Here is an 18,790-nt window from a genome sequence, read left to right as displayed (position 1 = left end):
TTCTTTTAAACGTGTCTTACTTCATCAGCAGCTGTTTCGTTACGTTGCTGTCGCCCCAAAAACACTTGTTTTTTTCTGGGGTTTTTTTTGTTTTTTTTTTACTTTTCTTGTCATTTGTGAATTTTTGTAGAGTTTTTCTACTTGCTGGTGTTTCCTTAAGTTGCAGCACATCTGACCTCTCAGGGCCACCGTAGCAATAAATACATTATAGAGCTAAGTTGTTCTTTCACGCAAGAAAATTTGCTTATGTAGACCATAATGCATCAGTAATTTGGCATTTGAATTGCATTGCCTGAAATGCACACAAGACACTTTTCCTTAATGTAGTGTTTGTCATATTTTTCAAGAGAAGCAACTATCTATAAAACCTCCACATCTCTCAGGCAGTGTAAAATTTATTATAAATTCTAGATTATTCCACTTTTGCAGGCTATTAATTCAGATTTTAGGGAACACTGACTTTTTTTTATTTTGTTTTGTATACCCATTAGGGGGATTTCTCCTCACTTCACTGGATTTTCATCAAATGGATCTTCACTGGAACAGGTTAGCTCACAGGCTTCCTGTAACTAATATTTTGCACAACAAACTTCTGCCAGAGGCCACATGTATAATTGAATCCTTGGCTTGTCCATCTCAGACAAAGAGCTAGCACACAGCAAACCCAAACACAGATGTTGAATACATGGTGTTGTTTTGAGTCCAGGAGGCAGTCCAGCGCAGTTAATCCATTTCTAATCTACAGTACATACAGGTAATCCCAACAGTGCTCCATTTTCAACATCTAAGTTCTGTTCTAGACATTTTTTATTTTATTTTTTTTTACACATTTTAAATTTTATATACTCTCTTTTAGCAGTAATACTTAGTGGTATTTACAAATGTTTTTTTTTTACATACAGTCAAACATGATATCTTCGTTTAGCTGACATCTTATAAAAGAACTGTAATTTTCGACATGATTCGTTATCTATTATTGAACATCACACAGTATAAAAGTGCATTCCAGCTGAAATCTCCAGCACATTTGCATCCTGACCTTTTAACAAGAAATAAAATGAAAACGAAAAAGCCTGTCTCTGTGGTTGTGTTTCACTACAATTTCATTAGAGATCTGTGGAAATGTTCCATTGGGCCGTACAAGCGTTTGGAGTGGAAACTGATTTTGTGGGGGTTTTTTTATTGTTGTTGTTGTAAAATCATGCATGTGAGACTGGGGAAGTGGGGTGGGCAAATTAGAAAAAAGCAGACTTCTTTCATAAAAAAGACACATTTATGCCATCAATAACAGAGTCCTCAGAATACTCATGGATTATGTAATTTACTGTAGTACAATCAAAGCCTTGTGGTGTTAATCAGTTCTTTTGTGTCGCCGCGTGTTTGTGTGTGAATCTTTGTAAACATACCAACACTCAACTACAAAATAGCTGGGGGGGATGGGAGGGGGGGGGCGAAGAACTGAGAGGGTTCGGGGGGGGGGGGGGGGGATCATATCCCTAAACCATTTAAATTTTTCACAATGTCTGTTTTTCCTCGTGGGCTGAGAGGAGGAAGAATCTTTTGCAGGATTTAAATGATTCATCATTTTCATTTGGAATGGAGTAGCAAGCTGAATAATTCACTTTTTCTGCCACTGCAGATGGAATAAAAAGCAACAGTTTCTGTACAATCATCTCACTTCCAAGACCATTTCTCTCTCTATACATCCTTGCCGCCCATTCCCTTTATAGTCAAACATCACTTTCTCCCCCTCCCCTGTGTCTTATCCTACTTTCTAAACTTCGTTGTTAAGTGTTTTTCCCTGCCTCGTCGTCCTGAAAGCTAATGTTGCGGCATTACGCAGCATTAGTCATCAGTCTCATCTCAAAAATTGTCTCTGGGTATTTCGATTTCCCCCTGCCACTCTCTTTTGCTCCATCTCTGTTAAATATGCACGCGTACGGCACGCGCTCGGTTGCGCACGTGTTCTCACGCACTTTTCACTGACTTTTCTCGCACACAAACACGCAGACACTGGGATCAGATCGGCGCACCAGACGTCTTCCTTCTCGCCTCCTGCTGTTTCTCATTCCATACGTGAGAGCTGAATTTAATCGAGTCTTGGATGTTTGAGTTGTTTTTCTCTGTCCAAAGCGTTTAACAAATTGTTGCTGCCCCGAGCAGAAGCAGGCTCTGCATTGTCTCAGTATCTGTGCTCAACCATATCAGCGTTTCAACACTTATTGCTATAAATTACATCAATCACTCCCTCCCCTGCCCTCGCATTCTCCATCCTCCCTAGGCTCATTTTTCTCTGTCTCTTTTTATTACTTTGCCTCTTCATCTTTCTCCCCTTTAACTTCTCTTCACATTATTCGAACTCAAGTTGCCTTTTCATCATCCTTCTTTTCCTCCCCTCTCTCTTACCCCCTTTTGCCCCTATTTGTTTCATTTATATCCTTCCTCAATCTTTCCCCTCTTCTCCAGCCCGCACTCCATCTTTTTTCACTTTCTTCTCAGGCTCCTCATTCATTTCTTTCTCTTTTTTGGCACCCTCGTCAACCTTTTCCTTATCTTCCCTCTCTTTCTCCCTGTCTTTGAAGAGCTGGGCTAATTTCTGGAATTGGGGACCCCACTCTTCCAGCCCTGCCCCCCAATCCTCCTTCTCTGAATCCTTCTCCCCTTCGCTCTCCAGTGAGCTGAGGGATCCAGCCCTGGACCCTGTTCCCTCCAGCCCATACACCTGCACAGAGTCGTATGGCGGCTGTGAGGGATCAAAGGTGACCTGGGCAAGGCGCAGACGTAGGAACTCACCCACTCGCAGTGCCAAGGAGGGACCCCCGTGCCCTGGTCCCCCTCTGGCTGCCTCCATTCCTGGAACCCAGTTGGCCCCAAAGCCCATCACACTGCCATATGTTGCCCGAGGCTGCCCGGGGAAGGGCAAAAGCTGAGGGGTCATATCCCTCCTGCCCAAAACATACCCTCCCATACCTACTCGATCGCGCCAGTCCCCAATAAAGCCAGGTGCTTCTGGGTAGACAGATGGAGTCCCGGTCAGTGATACTCCTCCACTTTCTCTGTCTGGCCTTGCCACCACAAAGTTGCTTCCCATCTCCAGTCCTCCTCTCCCCAGAGTGCCAGCGTAGTCCCTCTGCCCAGATACTTCCCCCTGCAGGACAGTGGCATAGTTGCGTCCACTGGCAGGTGGTTGTTGTTGTCCATCAGTGGAGGTGGTCCCATTTCCATTTCCACCTCCACCTCCTCCTCCACTCCCCCCTCCTCCTCCTCCTCCTCCTCCTCCTCCTCCACCAGAGTCAGATTCAGCCAGACTGCCACATGTGCGTTTGGGGGACATGCCGGTACGAGAGGCCCTGCGTCCTGCCATGGGGAGGGTAGCCGAGTCACACACCCAGCCTCCTACGCCGTGACCCTGACCAATCAGGGAGCCGGATCGGGTCATGACAAGGTTGTGCTCCCTGGGCAATGTCTCCGACTGCACCTGGAGGGAATGTAGGCGAGCACGAGTGGTTTCAGTTCGGGGCTGGGGTTGGGTGTTAGGTTTGGTTACAGTAACATAAAATGGGATGAGACAATTTGCCCAAGGAGGAAGGGGAAATTTAATAACAGGTATATTAAACGTAGAAAGATAAGGAAAAGTGATGACATATTGCCCACGTGAAGGAAAAAAACAGGAGATGATGATGATGATAAAAAGTGATTCACGTGAAGGAGAGACAGACAGACAGACAGTGAGCAGAGGAGAGTGGAGGGAAAGCAGAGTTGGAAGAAGACATAGACATTAATTGATCACTAGAATGAGCTAACACTGCACTGTGATAGGGAGATGGAAAGGGAAGAGATAGAGAGATAAAATATTTGAAAATTAAATAAAGCTAGGGCCAAGGAGCCGTGCCATGGCCCTAATAAATGAAAGCATAAGAACAAAAAGTAAGAATAAAGCAGGATATGATGTGCTGATAATGTCTTTATTGTCATCATCCCCCAACAACGTCCAGGACATTTCTGTGACTGTGCAGAGACTAAAAGTGTGGCAGTGCTTTAATCACTGCAGTAGTTCAGTATATTAGTTTGATTTCAAAACCTTATAATGATTTTATATTTGCTTAATGACTTTCTCACGTTTTCGTATGCGTATTTAATTGAATAATTAAGTCATTGATTCAGCTTTAATGATGTCTTCAATGTGGCCATCTACTGCTAATTGACTAATTTATTCAGTTATAATTAACGATTCACGGCAACGGCTACCGCTTTTTACATCTTATTGAAATATTTATTCCCCCATCAATCTATGTTTTAAGCTGTGTTGCAGAATGAGTTCCTGTGCTGCATTCAACACAAATATGCAAGTGTGCGTTTGAATGATGTAGATGTAAGGACATCAAAATTCTACCAAACAGGAATCTTGGGTTCTCTGGGCATCACTGCTAAATAGTGGCATTATGTTTGAGACCCTAGTGTCCTTCATCGTCTCTCCGTTTCTCTTGCACATTTATTTAAGCTCATGTGTGTTTAGCATGCGTTTAGTGTGAAGCTCACTGTCATCCTTACCCAGTCCACATTTTGACTGAGGTTAACTTTGTCCTCACTGCTCCCTTCTGTACAGTTGCTTGCGGTTCCTGTTCCTCCTCCTCTGTCGTGGCTGTCGCTGGTTCTCGGTGTCCCTCCATCGGACGTGCTCACCCCGCTCTGGGGTGCGGTCCCGTCGCGGCTTTCCGTCCGACTCCCCGTTCGACTTCCTGTGCTGAGATCCGTTGGAGCTATGTACACCGCCCCAGACTCCATCGGCCCGACCACGGCCCCTTGGTTCTGGATAACCAGGGAATGGTCTGGCTGGCCTCCAGGAAAGCGGTACGCCAGCTCCGCCAAGCCTGGCTCGAACGTTCCTCCTGGGGCGCGACGGAGAATGGGTAACGTGTGACTGCTGTAGCAGAGACGACCGTAAAGGGGTCCTGCTGGTCCTGAGTAGTTGTGATCCACACCTGGATTCTGAGCCCAGCTATAAGTGCGAGATTTGTCTTGAGCACGATGTGAGTAACGACTGCAAGACAAAAAAAGGGCATATGATTGGGCTAAATCTGAACATGTTATGCCTGTTTTTGAATACTGCTTGCTGCTCAGGAAATATCTTTGGTCATTTTTTAAACAGTTTTTTCTTTTAAACCACGACTTGTGGTTTTGTGTTGCACTCTATATTCACACTGCAAGATATTCTGCTGAGACATTTGTCCACCTTGGGGTGGGAAAAAATAACCAGGTGAGAAATATGAAGGGTGTACTGTGTGATTTTGTTTGGACTGAAAACTTGTGATTCCATGGATGGAATTTCAAAAGGAAAAAAAAAGTGATCCAGTGCAGCTACAGCCAAAATAACCTCTGTTTTAATACAACGTTTCTTTCATAATGAACGCTCCAAATCTTACAGTTCACTCAGAGAAGAACAAGCTACAGCAGCGCTCGACTCAACTATGCGCTCCTTTGTTACATGGCGCCAACAGAAATTAGAAATTAAAAGTCTCACAGAGGTAGTTAATATTGCAGGAATATTGCACTGGATTGCATTAGATTTAGACAGTTTTTCATGTTGCTGTGTCCACCTCCAAAAACTGTGAGAAGCAATTTTCGATCAACTAAAAGCAGCCTTTGTACTTGTTTATGGCCTCTCCATATGGCTTGCATGAATCCGGGAGCTAATTATTAGTCCAAAGGCAATAACAATGTTTCACAGGAACATCAAAGTGGGTGCAAACAACTCTCTGATGTAGCAGAACATAAATGAGTTTTAGCAAAATGAGCACAACAAAGTGGCCTCCTAGGACTGCCAGGCTTGATAGCCTTCTGTTTGAGTGTTTTGATTGGTGGCTGATTATGACCTGGGAGTTGTGGCTTAAACAGTTACTTAAGTGGATCAGTTAAGAGCTGGACTGCGACGAATGGTTTCACTCTGAAGGCGTAAATAATATTTTCTTTTCAGCATGTAATGAAAGGTCCGCTGTGATGGTTTGATTAAATTAAAAACAGACCCATTTATATATATATGCATCACCACATGCAAACAAACCCTCCCACACACCCCTCCGCCTGCTTACACGTTCCTGCTGTCCAGCGTGCGATAGCCGCGTGAGCGCGAGCTGTGCGGGGCACTCTGCAGGGCGGCAATGTCGAAGGCAGCTGTGTCGGCCTCGCCTCCGCCCTCGTCGTCATACGTTATGATGTTCTCGCGTACGTCGTCCTCCTCCAGCGGTGACAGCGAGTCGCGCTTCTGACGCCGCAGCGACAATGACAGGGCACTCACCGCTGCCGAGGGGTGGCAACGGGAATAACGGATATTGAGGCATAGGAGAGAAATTGGAAAAAGAGTGATGAACAAGGGAGAAGGGGGGGGCAGAAGTCACAGGGGAAATAAAGGAAAGGAGGAAGAGATGTGTGTGTGTGAGCAAGGGAGAAAAACTCAAGCAGACAAAGAGGTGAAACACACAGAGACAAAACGAATACAGAGAGTCCTTGGGTTAGAGGGCTGGTATATCATATCAGCAGACTGCATGCCTCCACTAGGTAATTGACTTTGAGCTCCAGCCAGCCAAATGGATGCTTTATTGTCCCATGACTCCATGACTCTTATTGCATATTCCCAATATCGAGAGCTAAATTTCACCCTGGACTGTGGCAACGAACCAAATGATGCCTTTGTGACTTTTAACAGGTTTGCAAACACAACATTAGCATTGGGCAGTAGAATCAGCCTTCCCATACCCACTGACATCAAACTCTGGGAACAGTGGCTTTTTTTTTTTTTCCATTTCAATTTTCCAGGGGAAAGGCACAGACGCAGGTCTAGATTAGGTTCCTGCACTAGGATCGAGTTGGTAGAAAAACAGATATTGGACACCTATGATAATAGCTTTAGTATGCTTATTAAGTGGGGGAAATCCTATTCTTGCATGTGCTGAACTTTCTGGATGCAAATAGGGAGAAAATGAGAACCAAGCTGAAAAGTAAATTTAAAAAAAAGTGCATAAATATTCAGGAAGGCACCCGATCCAAATAAGACCCCAGTCAGAAATCAAGGACAAGAAGAATTGAGCATCCGGTTAAAGTTGCTGCTGGTACACCTGTGGAAGGTGACACCTTTACCAATAATTTCTCTCATTATTGGCTTTCCAGTTCATTTGTACATTTCAAGGATGCAATTTTTTTTTCCACTCCAATGTAGAATTTCTGAGTGGACAAGTTGATCAACTCTCTGAATTTGGACCCTCACAGGTTACTAGAAGGCTAGTTAGTTGATCGACTGACATTGCCCATATTTTTTTCTTAATATATTCCACTCACTCGCTCTTAGACAGCTCTCCCTATCATTTGGACAAACTGCTTTGGTATTTATAGAAATCCAAACCGTGCTGAATCTGCTCGGGTGCTTATTTATATTTGCAGTGTATGATTTGATTTAACAAACACTAATGTGTTTGTGTTTCCATACGGCTGTATCGCAGGAGGTTAAGTTGCCGCGGTAAGTAAATCTACAGCCTTAATATAGTTGGAGGCCACATTATTTGATTTCTATGGAACTAATTCAATGATCCCTAAATGGAGTGGGAAAACTCTAACCTTTTATAACAGTTTGAGGAATAACCTTTATAGCGTGGTGTGTGTATATTTATCTGTTAAAGACAGCCTCTATCCACAGGGCAAAGTTGCCAAATGGCTCAATGGCTACCTCGTGTAAACCCCGCTCCTTTTTAATAACTGATGGAGGTGATGACAGAGGTTCTTTAAGGACGTTTGGCATTCTGTGGAAGGCCCTGTTATTATAGTGTTTAGAAATAGAAAAAGCAGAATTATACTCCCGCCCACGATCATGCCATTATCACTTAGCGAACTAAATTCTTAACTCCACTAAATCCACTGAGCACGATCACCTTCACGCCATGTCGCGTCTCCCACTTGATTGAACTGGCCCCTTCCAGAATGATAATGCCTTTATCAACAAGGCACGAGTGATTTCAACAGACTCAATAGAAATGACAATGATGCTGGCTATCAGCCAGTCTCCTCAGCAACTAGGCATTATCCAATTGAGCATTTGAGTTTCTGCAAAGGTGGCTGTGACATTTTATTATGCTGCTATCAAAAACCGAAGGGCCCAGATAATCACTCAAAATTGTTATTTTAGCTGTGATTAGAGCTGACCTTGCCAAGGGAAATAACTGGACCAAAATTGCGAGGAAAAGCAAACCTGTATCGAGCAGCTGTGACTAAGAGAAATATTTACGCTGCTGCTTTCATTATTTTCATATGCAGATTAAGCATCCAGGGATGTAGTTGAAGGTACACAAGCCCTAAACGCTATTTACTCAACTTTCTATTTGTAGAATGGCATTAAATGCATTTCTAGGGAGTAAATATTTATGATATAACTTCATATTATATCATAATGTACATAACACTAAGTGCTGTTATAAAAGCCATCATGTAAGTTATATAAACAAGGGCCTTTCACCATTTTACTTTTGCTTTTGGCATTATCTTAAGCCAAGCCCAGATTTAATCTCTCTCAAGCTTTATGAGCTATTAAGTATTTACCCAGTAATGTAGCAACACAAGCCAGGATAGCCAGCAAGGCAGCTGTACTGAGCCCAGGGGAGGGCAGTGTGGACTGCTGAGGAAGACACACCGCTTCTTTCTCCCAGTCCCATTCGCCCTCGGTCTGTTTGTCCTTGTCTTTCTCCCCAGCTCGTGCCCCTCCTTTCAGGCAGGGACAGACGGACACAGTGACCGTCCCAGTGCTGGTGAGGCCAGACGTCCCATCCCTCAGGACGAGCGGCACGTAGAGGGTCAAGGTGGAGGATGAGGAACGGGACAGTGGCTGGATCTGGGACAGCAACACCAAGCTGGCTGTGGGGCCTGAAGGAGAGTTGACAGATAGGAAGAAACTTTGAGTCCACTGTTAACCGCATGCTACAGTGTTGTTTGCAGAATGGAGGCAGGACGTTCCAATTTGGAAATTATGCCCAGAAATGAATGTCCTCATGTTTGCAAATGTGCGACTGCAGTCAGCTGGTGACGGGTTTGTACCACAAAGGAATTGAGCAGGAAAAAATATTTAGCCTCTCTTTTATTTTTACTATTTTCGTTCACTTCCCTTCTAATTTGAGCTACAGCGTTCCACAGCAGAATAACAGTGATACTAATTTTACAGGATGAATCTACTAGAGTGTTACAAATTGGGCAGACAGTATATTTTTCGCTGCCGCAGCCAGACGCTTCATGATTTATGACTCCAGATAGGCTGTAAAACTTAAACATAAATTCTAATATACTTTCACGTTTAAAATTATTGTTTGAATAATGTGGTGCCATTAGATCCATCTGTATGATCCTTTTCAAAGACTCCCACACTTGTCCTGGTTAATGACACAACAAAGTATGTACAGAAGAAAGCCTGTACATCCAAAGCACTGACTTTTAGAACACACTTGTATGAAAGGAATACATCACAAGCCCTTTTTTTTTTTTTAAAGATATTGTAATGGACATCAGTGATGAGAGGCTCACATGCAGCAATTTAAAAGGACAGAGAGCAGCAATAACAAAAGAGGTAACGGCCTGTATTGATCTGACTCTCACTTTTGAGAAAAAGAACTGCGGAGGATCTGTGTGGGAGACGTTTTTAGAATTACACACACAAGGCCACAAAAATATAGCCGCTGACACGAAAGCAGGTTTTCATTAGCATGAATGGCACTGGGAATGAAAACATGACAAACGCGATTATCAAAAAGATCTTCAGCGATCCAAAAGATAGATCAAATCATTGTCTTTTTAAACAAAGAAAGTAATGTAGCATTTTGTCAGACAAGCTGTCCACACGGGAGCTGAGGATGCTCTTATTGTCTCTCTGTTCTACTGTTGGATGACACATCAAAGAGGTCTTTGATTTCACATGTCACTGAGTTTATAATACTCATCCATGATCTGGCGAGTTAACTTGGTTTTGTCTGGTTTAGGAAGAGTTGGGAGTTTGGTCACCAGTTTGGTAGTAAAATTAGTCAAAGAGTAATTTTATCTTCAGCTGCTGACGAATGTAAGCACATATCTTCATCTGGCAGGGGTGGGGAACTCCAGGCCTCAAGGGCCGGTGTCCTGCAGGTTTTAGATATCACCCATACCAGGCCTCTGGAGAACTTCAAGACATGTTGAGGAGGTAATTTAGCAACACAGCTGATTTATCAGCTGTGTTATCAGCTGTGTTGGATCAAGGACGCATCTAAGACCTGCAGGACTCTTAGATGCGTGTTAGGACGCATCTAAGGAATCTAAATACACTGACTGGAGGTGGTGTTAGGAAGCTGAAGTTTCCCCACCCCTGTCTTAAGTTCTATATTTAGCATATTTTAGCTAATACAGCTAACTTAGTAGACAATCAAAGCATTTTGCAGCTAAAATGCAGTTTTTTTGGTCAGAATTAATGGAGAACAAAACAAAGTACTATGACGTAAAATGAGAGTAAATGTTATCCTGTGTTTGCTGGATTTTCAATTGGATGTTTTCAAATTCCCCGTATTTGCCATATTGTGTTTACTGATGAAGTCAAGGCTGAGAAATTTGTTGCCAAGCTACACTCACAGACCACTCGATTAGTTACATCATGCTACCTTTCCCTCCAGAACTGCCTTTATTCTTCATGGCATAGATTCAACGAGGTGCTGGAAGCATTTCCACCGAGATTTTGTTCCATATTAAAATGACAGCAGCAAACAGCTGCTGCACATTTGTCAGCTGCACCCACGATGTGAATCTCCTGTTCCATCGCATCCCAGAAGTGCTCTTTTTGATTTAGATTTGGTGACTTTCATGTTGTTTACGCCAAATTTTTACCCGACTACCTGGATTTTGCAGCAGAACTTGAGACTCATCACACTAAGCAAAGTTTTCTTTTTAATCTTTTATTGCCCAATTTTGTAGAGTCTGTGAAAGCTGTAGTCTCAGTTTCTTGTTCTTAGCTGACAGGAGAGGCACCTGGGTTGGTGTGGTAGCCCATCTGCTGGCTGACCGTGTTGTGCATTCAGAGACGCTCTTCTGCATACCTTGGTTTTAACAGTGCTTGGGAGTTACTGTTGCTTTCCAATCATCTTGAAGGAGTCTGGCCTTTCTTCTAAGGCCTCAACAAAGCAACCCTCACTATTTTCTCTTTTTCAGGTGGGGGGATTCAGATTTTGTTGCATTATTTCAGTACATCAGAGTTCTCTGCCGCATTCAAAGTTACTTAAATCACCTTTTTTCCCCATTTTGACACTCGGTTTGAATTTCATGTCAACACTGAATGTTGCATGATCATCAGAATACATGATCATGCTGATCATGTATTCTGATCAGCATGAGGCTGATCAGAATACATGTGTGTTAATGAGCACTTGAACAGGTATACCTACAACTAGTACACATGTTCATATGTCCAAGGCGTGCACATGGAATACTATATTATACACTTCAATATGCTACTGACATCTTTAGCTAATATGACGCACAAATCAAACTTTCAAGTGGAGAGAGATGAGCTGTGTGCAGAATGCATAAGCACACATGAAAGTATTCTGTGGAGTTTTTATCCGCTAGTGGTGCAATGTTTTGATTTGCATTACTGTCCTCAACTGCAACTGTGCAGCACATACCAACTGAAGAGCTTCATGCTGTTCCACAACAGTTATTGTGTCAAAGGAAAAAAATGTAGCAATGCAGAAGCAAAGACGTGAAAAGAAAAAAGAATGCCAGCTGATGTAATCAGGCCTGCACTCTTCAAAATATTGAAAAATGTCACTTTTGCAAATGTTTTATCTTTTATTCAGCACGCCGTTAAGGCTTCAAGGAAGCAAACACTGTGTTTTTGCACTGACTCAAAGTATGTGTTTACACGAAAACTCCACAGGTGACACATAATTGCAAAAAAATTTATTTGTGAGCCAATTAACTTGTTTTTGTGTAGAGAAATGTAAATGTGAGCTAAGACAACAAAATTCTTGTGGATCCAATTTTAGGAGACTACATATTTGCTCAAGGATGCAAAAATATCCCCACACATACACAGCTTGATGTGAACAGTTACACAGAACCGGCAGCACATTGCATCCCTGAATTAAAATAGTCATATCAAATTTATGTTTGCATGATATTAAAGGACTATACGTGTGTAATTGTGCAAAACAAAGAGCGAGGACACGAAGTGTTCAGGGGGAAAAATGCACAGAAAACAAACAAGTAGCTAAATTAGATTCAGTTGACGCTAATTAAACGAAGCAGCTTTGATTTCTTCAAAAGCTTCTCAGTGGAAATACTAAGTTTACATGGTCGTGGGGAAGAAGATGGATGTAGAGGATACAACAAGAGGGACGAAACAAAAGAGGGGAGGATAACAAAGCAAAACAATGGGGCCACCAGACATGGGAGATGGATGGTAGGAGACAGAGGGAGGGACAGAAAAAGGGAAGGCGACTCAGAGAGGGAGTGGTTTTGAGAGGAATGGGAAAGAGAGAATAGAAGGAAAGATGAAGATGGGAAGAGAAAGGCAGAAAAAAAAAATATATGTGGGATTAAGGGCCTTAGAAAAGTGGGGGGAGAAACAGTCTATCTGCCAAGGGAGGAGCAGACAAACAAGAATTAAGAGAACTACACAGAGAAGGAAAGATTGAGTGCCTACCACCGCTGTCCCTGACGCTGAAGTTGAGGGCAGCGCTGGACTCTGGAGGGATGCTGAAATACACGGTGCTGTCATTCCCACCCTCATCTCTATCAATCGCCCGCAACACCTGCACCACCTGAAACACAGAGATAGAGAGCAAGGGAGACCGGGTGAGGGGAGGGCGTGAATGAATGTGTGTGAGTGCGTGTGTGTTTGTGTGTTTTGAGGAAAAGCATAGAGAGAGAACAGAAAAGGAGGAAGAAAAAACACTTACACAGAGAGAGCTTTTAGCTACATAAACAAAAAAACATTAGCCGACACTGGCAGAATGAAAACAAGTCAAACAATTAGCATAGTGACATAAGTGAACTGTGTTTGATACTCACACCAAAAATATAACCGTGTGTGTGTGTGTGTGTGTGTGTGTGTGTGTGTGTGTGTGTGTGTGTGTGTGTGTGTGTGTGTGTGTGTGTGTGTGTGTGTGTGTGTGTGTGTGTGTGTGTGTGTGTGCGAATCCCCTTTTTTGTAAATACAGTGCCGTGCAGTTTTCGGTGTTGTAAAGGCATCTACGCAAGTCCTCATTGGCAATCTTAACTAAATTAATCTTAAAGAAATCTCCCGCAGACTGAGCTGATGGGTAATTTCTTTTTAATGAAACTCTCTGTTCGTCATTATGCAGGGCGCTCTTTCAGGAACGCTTTCGAGTGCTCGATACGAGACTCAATGCGGGGATGAAGGGTGCAGCGTGCTCTTTGAGTTAGTCGATGTCTGTAGGCCTTGAGAAGATTTGCTAAGAACAGTTGCATTATGTTATCCGATGCTGTGGGTGAATATTCAAACAGGCTTTGCCTAATGGCGTGTCATACAGAGATGTGCATATACTATCCCAAACACACTGGGAAGACATCATAGCCTTTCTTTAATGAACTGCGTGCCGCTCACTCAAATTGCAGCATGCACAAACATGAACATCACAGGCAAAAACAAATCAACGTCGTTGCCATAGAATCACAGATTTCGTGGTGACACAACAAAGGCATGAGCAGAGCAATGAAAGCACCAGTGGAAACAAAAAAAAAAAAAAAACCACACACAACAGATGGGCCACGACACCAAAATGATAGTGACAGAGCCAGCATGGAAAACGGAATATGGAGGCAAAGAAAGGAGAGTTAAGCAGGGTTTCCAAGGGGAGGCTGAAGAGCAAAGGGATGATTTCTATAATTGAGATAGGATCGAGTGAGAAAAACATGATGCAGAGAAACAGACAAGAACACAAATAAAGCAGGAAGGAGGGAGGCAGCCTGAGAGGAGGCTCGAGTTTAATTACAATGCAAATAACTGCTGCGTTCTGATAACAGGCCATGGAGGATTCACCTGGCTCCATGGTGAATGAGTATGCTGTAGCTGCATGTGGCCATATCTGAAGGGACACAGCTTTGTTCTGCCACACTCTATATGCTCCAAGCTGAATACTCGTTGACTGTTTGTGTTGTAATTATATGACTGTACATGAACATTAAATACAAAGTTTGCATATGTTTTGCATATGACATAGTAACACTAATTTATTATGAATATGTATATAATTAGTGCAAAATGTGGCGTGTGGTGGGCTGTATGGCTCAAGGAAGGCTTCAGCCAATATAAAGAAGAGCGCAAGGTAACATTAACATTTACTGAAATAGTGTAGCAATCGAGCTAAGTGACACATTGTCAAGATAGTTATTTAATGGGAAGCTAACTAACCAGGTTTTGTGTTTATGGTATGAAATTTGGGGCTTTGAAATGCAAACCTAAAAATTGTAACTTCTAAAATATGTATGTAAAGTAAGCATTATTTATTATTTTATTAATTATTATTAATTATTACATTGATTATCAATATTGTTTGATTTTTGGATGATTAAAGTTCATCCAGCCACAGCTTCTCAGGCTTCAGATAAAACTGGTTTTGAAGCTTCTGCTCATATGTATACATAAAAAAGTCAGTCTTATCTTATCTTATCTTATCTTATCTTATCTTAATATAAAATAAAAAGGTGAAAACAATGAATATGCTGAAAATGTTAGCTTCTTAAGGTTAATAACGCTAGCAGTTTGGCCACAAACCAATGGCCACTGGTTAGTGACTGTAACCATGTGATCAGTTATGTGACTTTATTCAAACCAACGATATGTCAAATTTGACTGAAACATGTGAGACTATAGTATTAGCAGTGTGTCTAAAAAGCGTTTTCAGTCATGCATTTTGCATGTCTGACAGAACAGCTTCTTTTTCAGTCAGTCCAGATGTCTACTCTGGCTTTTACATTCTGATTGCGTTATACCCCTGCCACTCTATTTGTAAGCTTTTACCCATGCAACTGCAGTGATTGTGTGTTGGGCTCTGACACCTCGAAAAACCACGAGTGCCACACATGTAGACACAAAGACAACACAGCTGCTGCTGCTGCTGTGTAGTCATCACTTAAAGTCTTTTCACATCTTCTTGAAAAATTACAGTCTTTAGCACTGCTGGCAGTCCAAGTACCTAAACTGAGAAATGTGTAGTGCCAGAATGTAGTTCCAGTAATAACCCGGGCTTGTTTCCTTAACATGTGTTTTAGTGTCTTTCCATGTCTTTAAAATGAACATTTTATATACACTGGAATGGAAATAAAGACCTCAAGTAGTTTAAACACATACTGACCTGTCCGATGGAGGAGGAGTCACACATGGCTGTGTTGTACTGCCTGTCCAGCTCAGGTGCATTGTCATTCAGATCTAAGGTCTCTATTGCAACTAGAACTCTGGAGACTTGGCTGGGATTGTCTGAAAGAGCCAGAGAAAAGCATTTTAGAACGTAGCCTCCAAAAACACGCGCACACACAGCTGTATAAACTAAATAATATGAAGACAATGTTAAAACGGCAAAAGACACTACTGAGTACAATACAAATACAGTGGTGCAAGTCATCGGTCCATTAATCCCATGCAGTCGTCCTCATAGGCATAATCAAGTATTTCAAGACTTTGTCCAAAAACTTCACATTACATCACATTAGTGAGCGTACAATTGGCTAAATAAACAGCAGTGCATTTGGTTTCATTTGGCTTGTGTTACAGCTCGCAGGCTCCCAGCTGGAGTATGACTGATGCTTCCATATCAGTTAAAATTTTCCTCATCAAACTGTTCTTTTCATAGCCAGCACTTCTCGCAGCATAAAGTGTGTGTGTGTGTGTGTTTGTGTTTTCTCAATAAAGAGAGAGAAAAGGCAGAAGAGGGGTGCAGAAGGCAGCGAATCTGCATGCAGTTACACAAGAGCGCAGTTTAAATGGATTGGCATAAGGTCCCCTACACCCCATTCACTCGGCTATACGCACACTTGAACATGAAGTTCTCACAAGCCGCGCTCGAAACACATGAAGTTAGCATTCTGAACACTCATCATTACATTTTAGGCAGCTATGACACAACCCAGGCTCACCAGCACACATCCTTTATCTAGGCAGGCAACCGTGAAACACATTGGACTACACTTTCTGTAAACCGAGCCACACACACACACACACACACACACACACACACACACACACACACACACACACACACACACACACACACACACACACACACACTCACAACATTCCCACACCATGTTTTTTTAAACCAACAGCAGTAACACTGTGTCATGGATGACAGCAACTGGTTCCCATCGCTGAAAAGCTGAAAATGAGCTCTTGCTGTAATGCCACAGGGTGAGCTGGCCTGCCTGTGGCCATGGCAGGGCTCCTACTGTGCTTTATGTCAACACAGTCTCCAACAGTCTGTTTATTAGATAGAGCTCATTATTCAAGACAGGCACTCAGTGTGCTGCCGCCACAGTCCTACCAACACATTGCTGCCACAAGGAACCCTGAGTAGATTTTAAGTAAAGATTAAGTTTGTCCAGAACAAAACTTGGCAGCAAAACAACTTCTTTTTCCTTGAGCACAGCAGACATTGGATGGAATTCTCCAACAATACTTCTACTTATAAACAAACCAGTTGGATTATTTTTGAGTGCTTTTATGACTTGTCATCTGCCAGACACAGCTACTGGAGCAAAGCCAGGATTTAACAGGATGCTGGTATTAATTGTAATACGTCCGTCCAGCAAACTGAACAAGAAAACAGGTTGTCACTGACTTCTAAAAATACATAAATGTAGAGAGAGAAAAAGTCAAATCAGTGACATCAAAGAAAAGAAAGAAATGCTTGCATAATTACATTAAATTATCCAGTCCTTAATGCATTTGGTTTGTCCAAAACACAAGACGTTGTGTTGTTTTTTTCCACTAACAAAATATCTTCGCAAGTGCATCCCCACAACATGCAATATTGTGCTCAGCTTGCTCTTTTTGGGAGCTGTGACACCAAGAGTGCAATGGGCTGCGTAAATAAAGATATGTGTTCAGAGTGATACTCTGAGTTAAAGAAGTATGAAGTCGCCCTCTCTACAGTAATTAATAGATGAAAAAAGCATTTATAGATTAATAGATGAAAAAAAATGAGTGAATTTGTTTAAATTAGGTAGCTATATTAAAATACTTAATTAAAAGTAGAATTTTACTATAATACACAAAATCTCAATGTCTTGGTTTGTCTGCAAATGTGAACAGAAGTTGAACAACCAAAGTTGGCATACAGATACAACTTAAACCCATAAAGGTTCTTCTCTATATCATTTATTATGTTATCATGTTGCCTAACAGCTGAACACTAACCAAAAATACCCTTTTTTTTTTACATTTATGCATCTATAACACTGTATAAAAGCATCATATTGTTTTCATTTCACAACAATATGATTTAATTTATTCTAGATTATTAAATATATTGTGATGATTACAGTATCAATGTGATTATATGATTTGACAAGCCAAATTTACTGTAAAATGGATATGTTCCAGGTACAATAATGTGTTACAAAGTTTATTGAATTATACCCTCAAATGGAAATTCATTCTTCTCATCAATATTATGTTTAAGGTTAATGTCTGGATTCATTTAAAACTGATAAATATTTGGGTTACAATAAAATAACTTTATTGTAGAGTTTGTCATATACATTAAAATCAGAAAATGTCACAACACTACTTCATTTGGTGCTTCTAATAGACATATTTCTCAGGGTCATAGTTTGTGAAGCCGAAAGCTTAAGTAAGCTTTAAAATAAATTATTTACATTTAAATAAGCTGCGAAGGCTGTGCCATCCATTAACTAACCTGGCTGAAGGGCATTTTAAGAAAAGCTGATGTGGTGTTATTTACTATTTTTCTTGTCAAGAAATCGAATGAAAAAATAACATATTCTTTAACGATGTATCCTTGTACTAAAATAAGAATAAAAAAATAATAAATTAACTGCAAGTTTGGAACTGGATGATATGTTCCGTCATGGCCGTGAAGGCTGTCACATACACACAGTGATAAATACTATACTGCATGTATATTAATACATACACAATAAAAGCCAGCTAATGCATTCCTATTTACTCCTGTTTGAGTATGTTTGAGTCTCCCTCCATAAAGGGATGGAGAGGTCAGTAACAATACTCAGTTAGCTGTGGCATTTAAACGATGCTCAGTTGAGTGATCTAAAGCGTAGAGTGTAAAGAAAATAACCTCCACACCTGCTTACAGTTGATAAAAGGTAGGATGGATTTGTTGAGCCTGTGTGAATTGCAGCCACAGTTTCCTGTTCTTTGCTGACAGGAGTGGAGGCCTGTGTGATCGTCTGCTGCTGAAGCCCATCTGCTTCAAGGTTTGACCTGTTATGCATTCAGAAATGTTCTTCTGTGTACTTTGGTCGTAGTGAGTGGTTACAACCAAAGCCTGCCATTCTCCTCAGACCTCTGATGTCAACAAGGCATATTCTCCACGAAAACTGCTACTCGCTGGATATTTTCTCTTTTTCTAATAAAGCTGTTCTCACTAGAGAAGGTTGTATAGCAAAGTCTGAGTTTCTGAAAAGCTCAGTCTAGACCAACAACCATGTCACATTCAAATTTACTTAAACCACCTTTTTCTTGCCAGTGTCTCAGTTTGAATTTCAGCAGGTTTTCTTGATATCTCCATGTCTGAATGCA

At 41.7% G+C, this 18,790-nt stretch overlaps 1 protein-coding gene across 1 annotated transcript in view; it reads right to left on the bottom strand.

The window, feature by feature from the left end:
- Positions 1–3,454: 3,454 nt before the first annotated feature.
- cdh24b (cadherin 24, type 2b) overlaps positions 3,455–18,790 on the bottom strand; it is a 156,230-nt gene continuing 140,894 nt past the window's right edge. Inside the window, exons 9-14 of the mRNA XM_026150663.1 lie at positions 15,369–15,490; positions 12,695–12,812; positions 8,584–8,904; positions 6,090–6,297; positions 4,552–5,041; positions 3,455–3,810 (exon numbers count right to left, since the gene is read on the bottom strand). Coding sequence (XP_026006448.1) covers positions 3,790–3,810; positions 4,552–5,041; positions 6,090–6,297; positions 8,584–8,904; positions 12,695–12,812; positions 15,369–15,490 — 1,280 coding nt within the window. The 3' untranslated portion in view covers positions 3,455–3,789. The remainder of the gene's footprint in view (positions 3,811–4,551; positions 5,042–6,089; positions 6,298–8,583; positions 8,905–12,694; positions 12,813–15,368; positions 15,491–18,790) is intronic.

This window comes from Astatotilapia calliptera, chromosome 18, assembly GCF_900246225.1.
Source record: "Astatotilapia calliptera chromosome 18, fAstCal1.2, whole genome shotgun sequence".
Lineage (NCBI taxonomy): Eukaryota > Metazoa > Chordata > Actinopteri > Cichliformes > Cichlidae > Astatotilapia > Astatotilapia calliptera.
Note: the sequence above shows the minus strand (reverse complement) of the source record. Positions and strands in the feature narration are given on the sequence as shown.